Source organism: Solanum stenotomum, chromosome 3 (assembly GCF_019186545.1).
Source record: "Solanum stenotomum isolate F172 chromosome 3, ASM1918654v1, whole genome shotgun sequence".
NCBI classification, from domain to species: domain Eukaryota; kingdom Viridiplantae; phylum Streptophyta; class Magnoliopsida; order Solanales; family Solanaceae; genus Solanum; species Solanum stenotomum.
The window spans coordinates 68,826,760-68,845,763 of NC_064284.1; the positions used below are offsets into that span (position 1 = coordinate 68,826,760).

General features: G+C 29.9%; 1 protein-coding gene across 1 annotated transcript; it reads right to left on the reverse strand.

The window, feature by feature from the left end:
- Positions 1 to 6,464: 6,464 nt before the first annotated feature.
- Positions 6,465 to 11,453, reverse strand: LOC125860157 (alpha-L-fucosidase 1-like). Its single transcript, XM_049540058.1, has 3 exons — positions 10,792 to 11,453; positions 8,981 to 9,217; positions 6,465 to 7,292 (listed from the first exon to the last, which is right to left on the reverse strand). The coding sequence occupies exons 1-3, from the start codon at positions 11,334 to 11,336 to the stop codon at positions 6,626 to 6,628; spliced, it is 1,449 nt and encodes a 482-aa protein (XP_049396015.1). The 5' UTR covers positions 11,337 to 11,453; the 3' UTR covers positions 6,465 to 6,625.
- Positions 11,454 to 19,004: the final 7,551 nt, after the last annotated feature.

Genomic DNA, 19,004 nt, shown 5'->3' on the forward strand with positions numbered 1-19,004 from the left:
TAAATGATTTAAAAAGTAATGATATAAATATTAAATTTTATTTACATATGAAATATATAGTTAGTAGCAGGGGCGGCTCTAATAAATTGGTGGCCTAAAGCCAAATTCGAATGAAGGCCTTAAATTTGAATATATATTTTTTATGAAGTTTATTATAGTCAATTATTTAATCTTTCTTGAGACATAGTATTAACAATTTGTCAAACTTCTATTACTTCTTCACTCTTTTATAAAAAGTTTTTATTTTCTACAAATAATACTCGATATTTTTTTTAAAAAAAATACTTATAACCTATCACTTTTTTTAAAAACTAGTATATGTACCCACGCGTTGCGCGGATGTTTAAAATATAGTAATATTTTTAAAATTTAGAAATAACTAAACAAATTATTATTGAGTAACAAAAGTGCATGTATAATTAAAAAAAAAATAGTGTTTTAATTGTATATGTACAATTAATGCTAACAAAATTTTACACTAATTTATGTGCTATAAGTGTATGTTCGTCAAAGACAATAAACGTTATTCTAACAATTTCTCTTTCTTCTAGTATAATGAAGATGAATATATAGCATATCTGGTGTGTGTTCAATTGAAAATTATCCTAAGTAATTAAATTTACAAATTTATAGATCAATTAAAATCTAGTATTAAAATATTTGTCTCTACTTTTAGCTAAAATCTAAATATAATATACAAAGCATATTGCAACCTTTTTAGCACTAATCTTATCTTTATACAACAAAAAAAAGAGTTAAAATTATTATTTTTATTGATAAGTTTAAAAGATTTAAAAATCTACAAATTAATTAATAAATAAAATTTAGATGAAGTGGGAGAGAAATGGGAGAGTAGACTACGTGCATTTAGTTGATTTGTAATTTCTTAGTTTTTTTTAATTAATAAATTATTATTTTAAAAAAGTCTGAAAATTATTAATAATATATAACTATTAGTTTTTTGTTTTTGGCGGTTTTATGTGACAGATTTTTACATAATTATTTATCAAATTAAAATTAATATTTTCTTGGAGATAATTTTTAAAAAAATATTAAAAATTTGATAATTATTTAATGATGACATGTGACATATTTTGTAAAATACAGATTTATAATATTTTCAATTTATTCTTTTTAAGAAATGATAATTTGAAAACATTTTTGTTGAAGACATGTTTTTCTTATTTACAAAATACTGATTTGAAACATTTCTTTTGTCTTTTCTATTGTATAAGTAGAAGATTAATATATATATATATATAGGAATTTTAGGGATGATTTAGGTTAGTTTTTATTTTTATTTTTATGTTTAACTTATTTAAATATTTTACCTACATATTTTTAACTATTCCTTTATTATAGTTTTCTTTTTCTTCTTTTTTCGTAATTGTTTTGATTTTATTTTTTTTAATCATGACATTTTTTAATTTATTATCTAATCAAATAGTTAATTTTATTGTTTATAAGTTTTTTATCCATTTATACTTTGTTATAAAACTATCAAGTGACTTGATATTAGATTGCCACTTAGAAGAGAATAACAATTTTATAATTTTTTGAAATCATCATTACTAATTATAATAATATTTTTGTTTAATGTTATGTGCATAACTTTTCAATATTATCAACCGGAAAAATGATTTTCGCACATTATTGTTACATTATAGAATTATTATAATAACTACACCACAAATTGAGATCAAAATATTTTAATTTCAAATTATTAACCATATATAAAAAATTCAATATACATTATTTTGATGTTAAGATTAATAAGAATAGTTGCAAATTATGTTATCACTATAAAGAATGTTGTGGAGATTAATAAGGATAGTTAAAAAGAAAAGAAAAGGAAAGTTAATAAGGACTACGCGTGTTTGTAATTTCTTAGTATTTTTGTAATTAATAAATTATTATTTTTTTGAAAATCTGCAAATATTAATAATATATAACTATCAATTTTTGGTTTTGGCAGTTTTATGTGACAGTTTTGCTATAGTTATTTATCAAATTAAAATTATATTATTTTGAAGATAATTTTTTAAACAAATATCCAAACTGAAAATTCGATAAATATTTTAATAATTTTTTTGTATAAAATTTTTGTCATCTTTTGCATGTATTTTATTTTCCTTTGTGATACTGTAATTAGCTTTTCATTTTTATTGTGTCATTTATAACTTAAAATATCAGACTAAAATTTGTGAATTGAGTTCATATGAAGTGTAAACAATATTTTTTTTAATTATTATTTTGTACATCTTCTAGCAATATTTTTAAGATTAATTAAAATAAATATTATTATTTGAATTTCTTCTACTTTTATTTCATTTTTGTCTATTTTTTTATATTACATATTATGATACGATTTTTTAATTATACTGCCTATAAATTATGACTTATTTGGTTTAGCTTTTGTGTATATTAAAATATTTTGTTAGAAAAATATAATTAAAAACAAAATATCCCTTTCTCTAATACTAACAATTTGGTTTAGCTTTTGTGTATAGTAAAATACTTTTTTAGAAAAATATTATTACACGAAAACTATTCTTTTCTCTAATACTAACAAAGTACCTTTTTGAATAAATTAACATTATGTTTGTAGGGAGAATATGCAAATTTTAGTTTTTAAAATAAAAACATTACTTGAACTATCAGTCAGGAAGATTTTTTTATTAAAAATTTACTATTTTATATATATTAAAAAATATTTCTTTTAAGTGGAGAAAAATAAAATTACTTGACATTGTTATAAATTTGAAAGTAGATATAGAAAAAAATTTAAGTATTGTCATATCACATATATTTTAATGGTATCTAATCATCTTTTCGTTATTTATTTATTAATTTGATCTACATGCATATTTCAAATTAATGAATATTTGTAGGGAGAATATGCAAATTTTAGTTTTTAAAATAGAAACATTACTTGAACTATCATTCAGGAATACTTTTTTAATTAAAAATCACTATTTTATATATATTAAAAACTATTTATTTCAAGTGGAGAAAAATAAAATTACTTGACATTGTTATAAATTTAAAAGTAAATGCAGAAAGAAATTTAAGTATTGTCATATCACATATATTTCAATGGTATCTTATCATATTTTTGTTATTTATTTATTAATTTGATATGCATATTTCAAAATAATGAATACATTTTACTGCCAACAAAAGAAAAAGATAATAGCCAATTAGCCATATATAAGTTCATATACCAAAAAATTAAAAAATTAAAAAAAACAAAAATAAAATAACATATATGACACAACACAATATTTTATTTACACAAATAGTAAATAATATCAAATAAAAACACTTGTATATTCATGGTCATTNTTTGATATGCATATTTCAAAATAATGAATACATTTTACTGCCAACAAAAGAAAAAGATAATAGCCAATTAGCCATTTATAAGTTAATATACCAAAAAATTAAAAAATTTAAAAAAACAAAAATAAAATAACATATATGACACAACACAATATTTTATTGTCACAAATAGTAAATAATATCAAATAAAAACACTTGTATATTCATGGTCATTCCTTACTTAAGTTATTTGATAATTTTATTTATATTTCAAATATTCATTCCGTATTTAGGAGAAATTCATATTTATTGCATCTATAAAGCTTCGTATTCCTCCTTTACATATGTGACGTTGGATAAATGTAAAGAATAATAATAATAATAATAATAATAATAATAATTATTATTATTATTATTATTATTATTATTATTATTAGTATTATTATTATTATTATAATACTAAAATTAAATAAAACATAAAAAATGTATATAGCTTAAATATCTGATTGGGGAAAATTGCAAGATGGACAAATAAAATTTAGCACCTTTAGAATATCTTTCAAAAGATTGATTTTTTTTCTTAATTTATTTGTATGATTTTAAGATGGGATGTAATCTGTGCCATTCCAATATAAATTATCCAAGGAATTTATCCCTGCAAAAACATGAAAAACAAATCAATCAGATATTAAGTTTCATCAAATAGAGTCAATTCATTGTGAAATCATCATAAATTATTTATCACTTATTCAAAGAACAAAGAAAAAGAGTAGCCATTATTTTAAGCAAAAACAAAACTTCAGAAAAAATCCAAATATCTTTTGCTATAATAGCAATACCAAACAGAAGGAGTGAAAGTACAAAATTCAAGTGACTATTAGTATAATCACTCATTTTTTACGGTATGCTCGGATTAATTTTCTATCACAACCTTCATAAGTCTCACAAATAACCTGAAATTCCTAGTATTTAAATCTAACTCAAGCGATTTAATCAATATATGCTGCTCGTTTGATAGTACCATGAAATAAATTTCTTCTCTTAATGCCGGATAAGAATACTCTTGAATTGCACTTCATTTTTTGCTATTTTCTCTCTTGTTCTCTCATCAGTTCTCCACAAATGTCAGACGGTGAGAATATATATATTTAATGTTGAGATTGACAAAGTAAGTTGCAACCACCTTATTTAAAAAAAAATAATCAATTTTTGAATTTAAAAGTTTGATTTATTTTTGTTGTTTTATTGATAAATTTAAACAGTTAAAAGTCTGCAAATTAATTGACGTGGGGAGAGGAAAATGGGCTACGTGTTGCAGTAACTGAAGTTAAAGTTAGTTTTTTTTATTAATAAGTTTATGATTTTAAAAAATCTGAAAACGGAATACACATGTTTTGGAAAAAACTGAATCCACATGTTTTGGCAATTTTATTTGACAATTATTTTGTATTATTTTTTAAAACCTAATAATGTAGTTTCTTTTATTTTGACTTACTATTAGATTTTTAAAAAATATTATATATATATATATTATTTTTTAACTAATTATTTAAAATATAATTTAGTTTATAACAACTCCCCATGTTTCTCTTGTTGCACAACCCACCTATCTTAAATTTTCATTTGAAATCAATAAAAACAATTATTAATATTGATTTTTTAAAAAATAAAAAATTGTGAACATTAAATGATAACTAATAACTATTTATTAATTAATCTAAATATGTATTACTATTTGGATGAATGGAAAATGTTTCCATTATGTACAGTTTTCCGTTCTTTTTCTTTTCTTTTAATTTTAATTAATTTTAAGAATTGAAAATGTTGTTTTTTCTGGTTTAGACATGTGTCATTCTAATTATTGACATGCGTCTATATTTATTTATTTAATTATTGATTATTAATTATTTGAAATTATTTAAAATTCTAAAAATTTGTGGTGTTGACATGTGTCATTTTTTCTTCTCCTTTTATATATAGATAGATGAGGCCCCTCAAATTTTGGGGCCTAAGGCAATTGCTTTTTTTTCAAAGTTGTAGAGCCGCCCCTGGCAGGGGGAGCCAACCTTCTGTTAGGGGTTCATCCGAACCCCCTTCGGCGGAAAATATTACTATTTATATATGGTTAAGATNCAGTTTTCCGTTCTTTTTCTTTTCTTTTAATTTTAATTAATTTTAAGAATTAAAAATGCTGTTTTTTCTGGTTTAGACATGCGTCATTCTAATTATTGACACGTGTCTATATTTATTTATTTAATTAATTAAAATTATTTAAAATTCTGAAAATTTGTGGTGTTGACATGTGTCATTTTTTCTTCTCCTTTTATATATAGATAGATGAGGCCCCTCAAATTTTGGAGCCTAAGGCAATTGCTTTTTTTTCAAAGTTGTAGAGCCGCCCCTAGCAGGGGGAGCCAACCTTCTGTTAGGGGGTTCATCCGAACCCCCTTCGGCAGAAAATATTACTATTTATATATGGTTAAAATTATCTTTTATATATATATAGTAGATGTTGAACCCCCTTCGGATAGTTCGTGTGTTTAGTTCTTCAGATTTGAACCCCCTTATTAAAAATTCTAGCTCCGCCACTTGCCCCTGGTTAGTAGTTATGTATGTGGGGTTGTTTATAAAATATAAACTTGTGGGTTAAATTTAGTATTTGAAAAATCCCAAATCACGATTTTTGAAGAATTTAAAATTTTATCTCATGATTTCATATCGCAATTTTATATGGCATGTCCAAATGCCTATTAGTTTACAATCTTATCTCGAGAAACTGATTTCATATCACATGTCCAAACGCCTATTAGTTTACAGTCTTATCTGGAGAAACTGAGTCCTTATAGTTAGTATGAACTTGTCACTTTTGTTCTTCATTTCACTTTTTGAATGGGAAAATGTGTTAGAGATAGCTATCGAGTTGTCTTGTTCCTAGTACATGCATGATTGATCACTAAAGTCTACAGACTACAGTGATAATGGAACAGCCCATGCATGGTGGTCACCCACCACTACTACATCTTGGACACATAAAGATTCTCTTGTATAATAAAAGAAAATTAAAGTTGAAACAATAAAAATTCTTATAAAACTTAATTTGCTTATTTCATTACGAAAGTTATTTTTCTTATTTTAAAGAACTTGTTTTTCTATTGAAATCATTTCCAAAACATTTCAAAGGGTACTAGAATTAGCAACTTCGACACTTTATTATCACATCCTGTTTTTCTAGTTTATAGAAGATAAGAACTAGGCCAATTATCAGAATGTGCTTAACTAAGTGGACAATCATATCATCATGTGGCTACCAAAAGGGATCAAAATGGAGACCAATTGATGAAATTAAAGGAGTTCCCCTTGATCCAATTATCTTTATCTTCACACTTTTAGCATTACTCACCACCCCTTTTTCTATCCTGTGAAGCTTCTTGTATCCTATTGTAGTTCCCTTAGCAATTCTCTTCCCATCAACATAAATTTCATGACTTTTTACCCTTTGTCCTAGCCCAATTGCTTCTTGAATCCTTACCACATTAAACCTCAACGACTTATTACTCTTTGTTTTGAACTCAATCCAATTATCCTCTTTATCATCTTTTGGACCCCAATATGTCCATAAATGGTCATCGTCTAGCACGTTTTCGGGTCCGAATCCTCCATTCTTACCTCCCCTTTGACTACTTGCTTTGATTGAACATTCCTTGGCTAAATTGGTGGAGAATATTGTGTCAATTGCATTTCTAAATTCTTTGAGTCTTTGCACATCGCTGTTGGTTATTAATCCTTGTGTGTTAGGAGGCACGTTAAGTAGCAATACGGAATTTCGTCCGATGGAATTGTAGTAAATTTCGAGCAACTCACTTAGGCTCTTTGGTTCTTGTGATTTATGCCAAAACCATCCTGGTCGAATTGATACATCACATTCTGGTGGTAACCAATCTATCCCTTTTGGGTCTCCACTGTTGAGATAACTGCATTGGCAAAGTCAGAAATTTATATAAGAGAAAAATTATAAAATGTCTCAATTGTAATTTGAAAATATGACCTAAAGCAAGTTTGAACTTCTTTTATTAATTACTATACTTGATTTATTTCTTTCTATTAAGGGATTCAACAGCTCACATGTAAGTTGTAACCAAGGAGGATAATTTTTACTCTAATCTTGACAATACTTAGTTTTGGATATCTTAATGAAAAATGTTTCATCACGAACACTTGTAGGAAATTCTAATAGCTTGAGGTGTGTCAAAAGACAGTTTTCTTAATTATATTTAATTTCACTCGGTATAGATGTATCCTCAAAATTCAGCAAGTTTTTCTGATATAAAACTAGGAACACAGAAACTAACAAAAAAATCTTTTTGATATAAAACCTAGCAACAAGGGAATTTGGATTGATATCTTTCTTTCTCTCCTACATCAACATTTAGGATTAGAAAATCAATATATAAGATCACAATATAAAAAAGGGTTGAAAGAATTCCTAGCCTTCAACGGACATGAAGACAATTAAGTGCTAATGATTAATGACTAAGGGAGATTATGAAACAATAAGGGCTACTGATTTATGGCTAATAAATGCAATGAAAACAATTGTCCATAAAGACAATTTAGTATACCAAATTAAATTGCTTGAAACGTTTTGGCAATACTCAGTTTTTAACCAACATTATTTGTTGGAATTTATAGGAAGAAAAGGAATTCCATTCATTTTGAGATACTCCTTTGTCCCTAATTACTTGTCCATTTTTAAATTGGCACATCTATTAAAAAAACAATTATTGACATAGTGAGTTTACCATTTTACCCTTGTTAATTATGAAGGATGAATTAAAAACTTAAGATTACCAAGAAGTTCCAAAGTAATTAATTGAGGGTATAATAGGTAAAAAAAATTGTCCTTTCTTGATTTGTCAAAATGGACAAGTATTTAGGGACAACTAACAAAATGGACAAGTAATTAGAGACAGAGGGGGTATCAAATATATTTTGCCAACATGTAGTTCCCTGGCCACTACTTAGGACAACACTAAGGGTTCAAAACTAATAATACATTTTTTTTTATTAATGTACGCTTAATAACATGATAATTTTGGAAAGAAAATAAGACATGATAATTTTGTTATCACACAAATTGAGATTGTATTGAAGATCATAAGTTCTATAATCTTTCGTTTTTTTCTTAAAATTTTGCACCTAGNAAATATATTTTGCCAACATGTAGTTCCCTGGCCCACTACTTAGGACAACACTAAGGGTTCAAAACTAATAATACATTTTTTTTATTAATGTACGCTTAATAACATGATAATTTTGGAAAGAAAATAAGACATGATAATTTTGTTATCACACAAATTGAGATTGTATTGAAGATCATAAGTTCTATAATCTTTCGTTTTTTTCTTAAAATTTTGCACCTAGTGAAAGTCATTATCTTATATAATTGACATTTTGACATGTATCTTCTTGTTTTTCATAAAAGGGTGATTGAAATGTATATATAGCCAAATTAGTCCTGTTTTCTAGTGACGTCTTTTCCTTTTACAAGTCTTGTGGACACACTTAGCTACATGATTTATAAATACAGCTAGCACAGACAATAATATTATGGAAAATAATTGTATTTTAGCTAGGTTTGGAAAAAATAAAGTTTACGTACTCAGCGTTGCTACCGCCAATAGACAACAATGTTCGATTGATGGTGGACCAACTTGTGTTTCCGGCGAATCCATGCTCATTTCCGACCCATCTGACCCCCGGTCCGGCGTCGGAAAATATGTTGATTGCACTGTGCAATTCATTCACCATTGCAAACCAATCATCGAAGTAGTAAGTCATGTTTGGTGCATTTGAACCCTTTGCTCCATCAAACCATATCTCTTTAACATCTCCATATCTTTAATTTTAAAAATGAAAATTATTAGTTACATGAACTTATTAACTTATATACGATGATAACATATAAAAGAAATTGTGCTATCAATTCATCTAAAAGATAACTACATCTAAGTAATCATAGAAGAAGTTAGATTAGCAACTTGAAAAAGGGTTTTAAGTTATGTGCACTCTATAAACATGTTGGTTATCATCTTTACCAAATTAATAGTATCAATTACTATTCTCTCCATTTCAATTTTCGTGATATGTTTGGTTGGGCACGAATTTAAAAATGAAAGAAAAACTTTTGGTATAAAAAAAAAGGGCTAACCCATCGGTGGCCCCCTAAACTTGGCACGATCTTTCACTTAGACACCTTAACTAGGCTTTGTTAATTTTAGACACCTCATGTCACGCCCAACTGTGTCAATTTGACACTTTTTCGACAATCTGCCAAATTTGTAAGGTGTGTGTAAAACACTCGCTGATGATGTGTCAAAGTGACGAATTAAATAAAGACACGTGGCATATATATATAAAAAATTTTATTAAATGATGAATCTTGAGTAGGAAAAAAACTACCAATAACTCTTTGACATATGGCATTTCTTTAACTAAATAATTTTTTTTTAAAAAAACACTTTTAATAAAAAGAAAATTATACCCACACCACCCCCAAATTGTCTTCTCTACTACCCACCTCCATCTCAAACCCCAACCCCTCTCTCTCACTCAGATTTTCTTCTCCACCCACCACCACCCCCGACCCTCCCCCACCAAATGTAGGATTTTGATAATTGAAAATATGATTTCTTGCCATTTTTGAATGTTTTTTTCTTCTTGAAATTTATGTTGATTTTCTCAATTATTTTGAGGAGGAAGAAGGACAACAAAGAAAGTATTTAAGCTTAACATTTATGGGCGCTAGAATTCACTTTTTGTTTGTGACATCGTCAAATTTATTTCACCATGGAAAGGGTTTAAGCTTGGAAAATGATAGCCAAAAAATGGGGAAGAAGAAGAAGAAAAAAAAAAAATTAAAATTTGGTAAAATGAGGCTCTCACGCGCGTCTAGTGAGTGTATCACACTTACTATGCCATCTCAGCAGAAAGTGTCAAATTGACACAGTTGGGCGTGACATGAGGTGTCTAAAATGAACAAAGCCTAGTTAAGGTGTCTAAGTGAAAGATCGTGCCAAGTTTAGGGGGCCACCGATGGGTTGGGCCAAAAAAAATCAACTTATTAAGAGTAAAATTAGAGATTTAAAGTTAAATTGTTTTGTAACTGACTAAAAATAAAAAAAAGTATCACATAAATTTAGACGGGAAGTTATATATTTTATCAAGAGCTTCACCTATAATTATTTAATAAATGATTAGATTGTGAAAATAACTTTTACACCATAATACATAAAATTTATTGATTCCCTGAAAAATAAGATAAATTGCCTGCTATATATATATATATATATAATAGGCTAAAAATTCTTTACACATTCGATCGAATGTATATAGGTAAATTATTTTTTTCCTTTTTGTGTTACGTGTATTATAACATAACATGTAAGGGGAGAAAAGATGATAAAACCTTACTTGTTGAGAAGTTCTTGTAGTTGAGCCAAATAATGTTCATTGTACTCCTTATTTAGCCCATAACTCTTATCATGGCGATCCCATGGCGAAAGGTACAAACCAACATCGACGCCACGAGCCTTGGCCGCATTGACAAATTCTCGAACCACATCGCCTTGCCCATTTTTCCAACGACTTCTTATAACCGAATGATCAGTATATTTAGAAGGCCACAAGCAAAAACCATCGTGGTGTTTAGCAGTGAGTATCACTAGTGATACTCCTGCTTGAACCGCGGTGTCAACCCATTGGTTGGCATCTAGGTTTGTGGGGTTGAAAATCGAAGGATTTTCATCCCCACTGCCCCATTCACTATCCGTGAACGTGTTGACACCGAAATGTAGGAACATGATGAGTTCCCTTTGTTGCCATTTTAATTGAGCATAATTTGGTAATGGGAGAATTGGCAATGGAGGTGGTGTTATTTGTGCTTCTTGGCTAGAAATGATCAATTGCAATAAGGTGATGACTAGACATGACAAAGGAGTATAAGAAGGCTTAGTCATGATTTTTTTTCTTTTTTTCAATGTTAATAATGTATGGTCATGTCTAATAATTCAATTGTGTTTATGAAGAAAAATGGAGAAGAGAGAATGAATTATAAGTACCAAAGTGGGGACCTTTTTCCCTATGCTTTTTTCTTGTTGTGTATGTACCATATATATAATGAGATTCTTTAATATGAAAACTATTTTGTTTGGTTGTTAAAAAAGGAAGTAAAAGGTGATCATAAATATGAAGTTGATTTTGTTACTTTTTTGCCTTTTTGCACTCTTCACGGGTTGGCCTCCTAGTGTCTATAGTCCTTGGACCAAGTAATGGACATATTTTCGCTGTTTTCTTCCCAATGAAGAAGAGTAACAGTGACAATTATCATTCACTATGGAACAAACACCAACTATAAGGTTGTTCGGACTCTTCAAAAATATTAATATATCAGTGTCACTATTTCGTGAGACATATTTGAAAAATCCGAACAATGACAACCACTTGAAATCAAATATAATACTCTTTTTCCCCTTTTGTTGTTTTTGTTTGATTTCAAAAGTTTTAATCCAGTCTAGTATTATGAAATTGAAGAAACTAGAATGCAATTAAATTTAAAAAAAAAATGAATGATAACTCTTTGTGTAGTTCACTATTCATAAGCAATTAAAGAGAATAAAATAAGGAGAATATATTATTTTCCTCATACATATTAAACTAAAAAGAAACTAAATATTTTGCAATTAATAAAAAAATTAGACTTGAAAAAATAGTAAAGTATATGCTTATACTAAAAAATAAAAAGTCAATTTTTTTAATCATTAATTTAGTCATTTAGACCATAGGCAGAAGAAAAGTAAATTTTAACATGTAATTAATTTTTTTCTTACAACTACATACTTGTGCCATATTTAGAATTTTTTACAAATTAAAGTTTAGCAGAATAACTTAATTACTAAACATTTTGTGACGGTTATAGTACTATATTTTATTACATAAGAGAATTCTTCCATTAATAAAAATCCAGCTGGACAATAATCTATATATTCCCCATCACCCGTTAATTAAAAGTACGTTTCGTTAGAAATACCAACAGCTTTTCGTTGATAATTTCACTCTCAATAAATGAATTTTACTGTCTTTTACATCTCTCATCCAAAAAGAGTTTTGTCATAAATGATAGTTTTATAAGCATACTTGAATAATTAACAGGTTTATTATACTATCTCCGTCCACTTTTAATTATCATAGTTTTCTTTTTTAGAGTCAAACAATAATAACTTTAACAAATATTTTACGATGTATTTTTTCATCATATTGATATGCAAACAAAATGGAATTTATAGTACTTTTCGTATAGTCTTTGATATCTAATTTTTTTGTTTAAACTATTGAATTAATGTAATCTAATTTAACTTTGAAAATTTAATCAAATTGAATTTCAAAACACGCAACGTGACAATTAAAAGGGGACAAAGGGAGTATATCTTTATATCATCTCTATTTCGATCTATTTGTCTAGTTTGAACTGACACGAAATTTAGAAAAAAGTAAAGATTTTTTTTAATGTTATGATCCAAAATTAAAAATATGTAAAATATACCAAAATTGAAATTAAAGAATTATCAAAAGAGAGAAATAGACATTCTAATGATTTTATCTGTAATACCCCAGAAATTTTTTGAACTAAGACTCGAACCCTTATTTGTAGTGAGTGAAATTTTTGCAAGGAATTTAAAATTTCTTGAGTGTTAAGGTCACTAGACGTAGCACCTTGAGTTCCAAAAAGAATCGAATTGGAAATAGCAAAATCTGAAATTTTGCAAGTTAAGCTAAGTATGAGTTTTGGGTTGAATTCAAACGATCATAACTCCTAGATCATGATGATTTAGGTGTACTACCAGACACCTTAGGAAAGGTCTTCGAATTATCTTTCCAACGCCGACGAGTTTGTGCGATTCCGAGATCGTATGACTGAGTTATCCCCTTTGGAAGTTGGGTTGTTGGAATAAGGAAATGTCCAATCCGAATTTTGTAAAGGTAGTTTGGTCTTTTCCTTAACCTATTAATTTAATTCATTTTAGTGAATTAATTAAGGGTCAAATCAGAAGGAGATCAGTTTAGTCAATTGGAAAATACGCTAGGGCTTGGAGAACAGAGGAAAAAAGAAAGGAGAAGAGGAACAACATGAATTCGCCAAGAACGATCAATTTTGGTTGTGGATTCGCCAAGGAATTCATCTTACAAGGTATGTGAGTCTGTCATAGCGTTGGGTTCATTCACCCACGCGCCAAACAAGTTTAGTTCTGCGAAATTCGTCCTAAAAGAGTTTGAAAGTTGATGTTCTTGACATGTATTCTTGAATTTGAATGTTGTTCTTGAATTGGGATGAATTGAGGAGTTTCTGAGATCTTTACGTTGAGTTTTAGGGTTGTATTGAGTTAGGTTCTTGAATACATATGCCGGGTATCGGGATCTAAAAAAAAATTGAGTTCTATAATCGAGTTTAGGCGATTTGGGGCTGGAAAACGAAAAAGGAAATGTCGAGCAAGTTCTGGCGCGCAGGTCCGCGTTGCGGACTTGCTCCCCAGTAAAGAAAAATTGTCTCCATGTCACGGTTAGGATGCGGACTCCTCTGTCTCAAAAATTAATTTCACGAGCATTTATTCAGAAACGTCTCCGCGTCGCGGACTTGTTCCAAGACGGTGATTTCGTAACTTTTCTTAGGTTTAGCTATTCAAAGTCATTCCTAAACATCATGAGATCTTTCCAATCACAAATCTTAATCCTTGAATCCATAATTCAATTCAAGGATCAGTTAAGAGTCAAGTCAAGATCAGTTAATAGTCAAGTCAAGATCAGTTAAGAGTCATGTAACACCACATAAATTTTTTCGAACTAAGACTCGAACCATTCATCGTAATGAGTGAGATTTTACCGAGGAATTAAAATTTCTTAAGTGTTAAGGTCACTAGATGTATCACCTTGAGTTCCAAAAAGAATTATATTGGATATAGCAAAATCTGAAATTTTGCAAGTTAAGCTAAGTATGACTTTTTGGGTCGACTTCAAATGATCATAACTCCTAGCTCAGAATGAGTTAGGTGTTCTACTAGATACCGTAGGAAATATCTTTGAATTATCTTTTCAACGCCGCCAAGTTTGCTAAGTTTCGAGGTCGGATGAGTGAGATATGACCTTTTGAGGATAGACTATCCAGTTAAGGAAAGTTAGCCGAAAATAAGAGGGGTATTTTGGTCTTTTCTTTACCCANAGAATGAGTTAGGTGTTCTACTAGATACCGTAGGAAAGATCTTTGAATTATCTTTTCAACGCCGCCAAGTTTGCTAAGTTTCAAGGTCGGATGAGTGAGATATGACCATTTGAGGATAGACTATCCAGTTAAGGAAAGTTAGCCGAAAATAAGAGGGGTATTTTGGTCTTTTCTTTACCCAATCATATTTAATTCATTTTTAATATATATTTAACGGTCTAGTCCTATTAGGTTCAGTTTTATAATCCTAAAATTAGCCTAGGGTTTTAGTTGAGAGTTCAAGAAGAGAAAAGAAGAAAGAAGAGGAGAAAAAGAGGAGATGATCAAGCATTCGTCGAGATTCTTGCGTGTTGTAGCGAATTTTCGCCATGAGTTTGATACCTAAGAGGTATGTAAGATTCCATAGTGTTGGGTTTGTTCACCCACACGCCAAATATGTTATTTTCAGCACAAATTTCATTTTTGAAGTTGAAAGATTTGAGTTCTTGATGAGTTTTTGAAGTTCATTCTAAATCTTGTTGTGTTGGGTTTTGGATGATTTCTTGAGATCAAAGTGAGTGATTTAAGGGATTTATTGAGTAGATTAGAGTGTACTTATGTTAAGTAATCAATTCTAAGTGATTGGGGAAGAAACCATTTGATTCTAGGCGAAATAGGGTGAGAAAACGAGAAAATAAACTTGCTGAATTTTCTGGATTGAGGCTTGGCGCGATGCGCCTGCCAGAGCGCCCCAAACCCACCTCTGAAGTTTAGGGGCTGGCGCCCCGCACCATCTATAGCCCCAGGGTTGCCTGCCCCATCCAGTTTGTAGTCGGTTGCCCCGTTTGAGTTCATTTAAAGTGCACCTTCACTCCTTTTCAATTCTAACTACTCTAAGCTACTTCTAAATACCTAAAATCATTCCTAACATGATCATAACATTGAATTCATAAATCAAATTCAAGGTAGAGTTGAGAGTCAAGTTTGAGAGTTCTTTCAAACCTTTTGATAAGGTCTCTTAGAGTCTTTGAAGAGTCTTCTACAATTTTTAGTAACTTGTTTCAAGACTCAAGCAAGTGAGTATGAGGATGAGGAGAATGTATTCATGAATATACTTTGTCATCATGAGATCCTTCATATCATGAACCAAAACTCTTGAATTCATAATTCACATTCAAGAGAGAGTTAAGAGTAAAGTTCAAGTAAGCCTTTGAGTTTAATTGTGAATCCTTTGAGATTAACTATAGATTTGAACTAAGTTCTAAGAAAGTAAGTAAGAGAATGAGAAGAGTCATATACATGAGTCCATGTTGTTATGTAGACCATTGCATCGAGTTGTTTCATGCCCATAATTTCGCGTGAACTTCGTAAGTTGAGCATCTTTCAGAGAAGTGGTATCTTCAAGTTTTAAGCCTTTAAGTGTTAAGTTCCTAAGCCCTTTTGAGGAAGTAAGTAAAAGAAACAAAAGAGTTGTATACATGAGTTCCATAATGTTATGTCGACCCTCGATTCGAGTCGTTCATGCCCATAACTTCCGCATGAACTCCATTAGTTGAGTACCTTTGAGAGGAGTAGTATCTTCAAGTTCTAAGTCTTGAGTATTGAATTTCTAATCCTCTTTGAGATTATAATCGTAATCACGGGACTATTACCTATTACCCATAAAGTCCATGAGTTGAGTTGTTCATGCCCATAATTCCGCATGAACATTATAAGTCGAACAATCTTGAGATGAAAAGTATCTTGAGTCCTTAAATTGAGTAGTTCATACTCATAATTCCGCATGAACCCTCTGAGTTGAGCATTCTTAAAGTGAGTAGTATCATTGAAGTTCTTGAGTTCCAAGTATTGAGTTCTATCTATGGTTATTGAAAACCTTGCATTGAGTCGTTCAAGTCCATAATTCGGTGTGAACCATATTTTAAGAAGTCTTTTACAAATGTTTAAACTTTGTTTTAAGAAGCTTTGAAGTTGAGTAAAGAGTAAGAGTAAAGTTCATTTTCTTCAAAGAAGTATATGGGAACTAAGTATTCCCAAGAAATTTGAAAATGTTTTCACATTTGAGCAAGAAAACGGAACATCGATTCCAAGAGATCTTTTAAGCTAAGTTTTGAGTAATTATCTCAATTCAAAGAAAGAGTTTTGTTTTTACAAATATTGAGCTAAGTATATTTTGGGAGTAGTATTGAGCATCGATATGGGGATGCGATTTCATATTAACTCAAGTCTCCATAAACCATGTAGCCATCATGGGTAGTAAAAGATCATACTTTTTAGATGACTCCTTAAGATGCTTTTAGCATAGACTAGTGGATCCACTAAGTTAAGCGTTCTATATGAAAACAAAGTATATGACAGTTCTGGCAGCATGGGCAAGACGTTGTATCACCACTTAAGCTCATAGTGGTGGTTGTTGGTTAGAGAATCTCCTACAGAAACTATATTACTTTATTATATAAGTAAAGTTGAGTTTGTTATTGCATTTTCTTTAACAAACTAAGTTGTTTTTACTGTTTTATAAAGTTTTCCATATATTGCATGTGTATTGTTGCTTTATATTGAGTTGAGTACCCAGAGTCGAATATCATATCTCTAAGTTGAGTATCTTATCCTTGAGTACTTCTGAGTTGAGTAAGTTTGAGTAGTTTTGAGTATCCTTGAGTATTCTTTGAGTTGAGTAAGTTCGAGAAGAGGTAAATATGCTTCCTTTTTATCAAGTTCCAAGCTTATGTTATGTTTTAGAATTCCCCTTACATGCTCGTTCATTCCACGTACTGAGTCATTTGGCCTGCATCTTCTCATGATGCAGACACAGGTATTCAGGATCATCAACAGGAGCTTCGTTAATACATCCGAGAGTTTGAGTTAGCTATGGTGAGCCTCCTTGCTTCCGGAGGATTTCATTTACCTTTCAGTTATATCAGTTGTTAGGATGTTGTAGGTCTTGTCCTGACTTCCATCTTTATCAGCTAGAGGCTTTATAGATAGTCAGTATAGTTGAGAAGTCTATATTATTCATTTTATTAAATGTTTTAAAAACTTAAGTTGCCTATTTTATGGCGAGTTGAATATTATTTTTATATTCAGAGTTTTTCATTTGAGTTAAAGTTTTGTATTTCAGTTTCATGAATTTTATTCAATTTTTAAGCTTTTTTTCATGCTTAAGTTAGTCTTCCGCTTATAGTCAGCCAGGATGAGGGTTCGCTTGGGGACCAACAATGGTTCTTGAGTGTCAGCCACGTCCAGGGTGTAGACTCGGGTCGTGACAACTCAAGTCAAGAGCAGTTAAGATCAAAGTCAAGAGAAGTCAAGAGTCAAGTTAAGATAAGTTCTTAAAGTTTTCAAAAAGTCTTTCACAAATGTTTTAATTTTATTTTAAGACTTAAGTTTTAAGTTCAGTAAAGAGTAAAGTTGAAATTCTTTTCTTCAAAAGTATATGGGGACTATGTATTCCCAAAAGAGTTTAAAATGTTTTCACATATAAATAAGAATGGAAACTGAGATTTTCAAAGAGCCTTCGGGTTAGTTTTTAGAAAAGAGTATTCGCTTTTTAAATGAAGCAAGAGAGAAAACTGAGATTTTCAAGATATTCTTTGAGCTAAGTTTTTGAGCACTAATCTCAAACCACAGAAAGAAGTATGTTTTTAAAACATAAAGAGCTAGTATATTTTGAGAGTAGTATTGAGCACCGATATGGGGAGAGTTCCGACAACTCACAGCCCCCATAAACTATGTAGCCATCATGGGTAGAAAAAAGTCATACTTTTTAGATGAATCATTTTCGCATAGACTAGTGGATCCACTTAGTAGTTCAGGTCCTATACAACAGCAAGGTATAGGATGGCCTGGGCAGCGTGAGACTAATAACGTTGTATCATCACTATAGTTCTTAAGTGAAGATTGTCGGTTAGAGAAACTCCCACAACAGTAATTGCATGGTTCCTCAAGGGGTTCTGTTTAGTATGGATGGGGGTATGAGACTTCATTCATACATTGCACAAGTAGACTTTGAGAGGGATCATGATATATCTTTTATGAGTTTATGATTTTGAGTTGACAACATGTTTAAACAATTTTCTTTTTCTTTATATTGCACTTGTTTTAAACTGCTTTATAATGAAATGAGTTCAGTTAAGTATTCATGAGTTGAGAAGAGCTAGGGTAAGTGTTTCTTTCAGATCCTTTTCAAGCCTATATTATGTTTAGCATTCCAACTCGCATACTGGTACATTCAATGTACTGATGTCAGTTGGCCTGCATCGTCTTATGATGCAGACGCAGGTAACTAGGATCGGCATTTCAGCACATCATTGATCCAGTGAGCAGTTCAGAGTCTGTTGTTGAGCCTCTTTGTATTCTGGAAGATCCATTTCATTGTTTTCTAGTTTAGTTCATTAGGATGTTGTGGGGTTTGTCCCAACATCCATCTCATTTG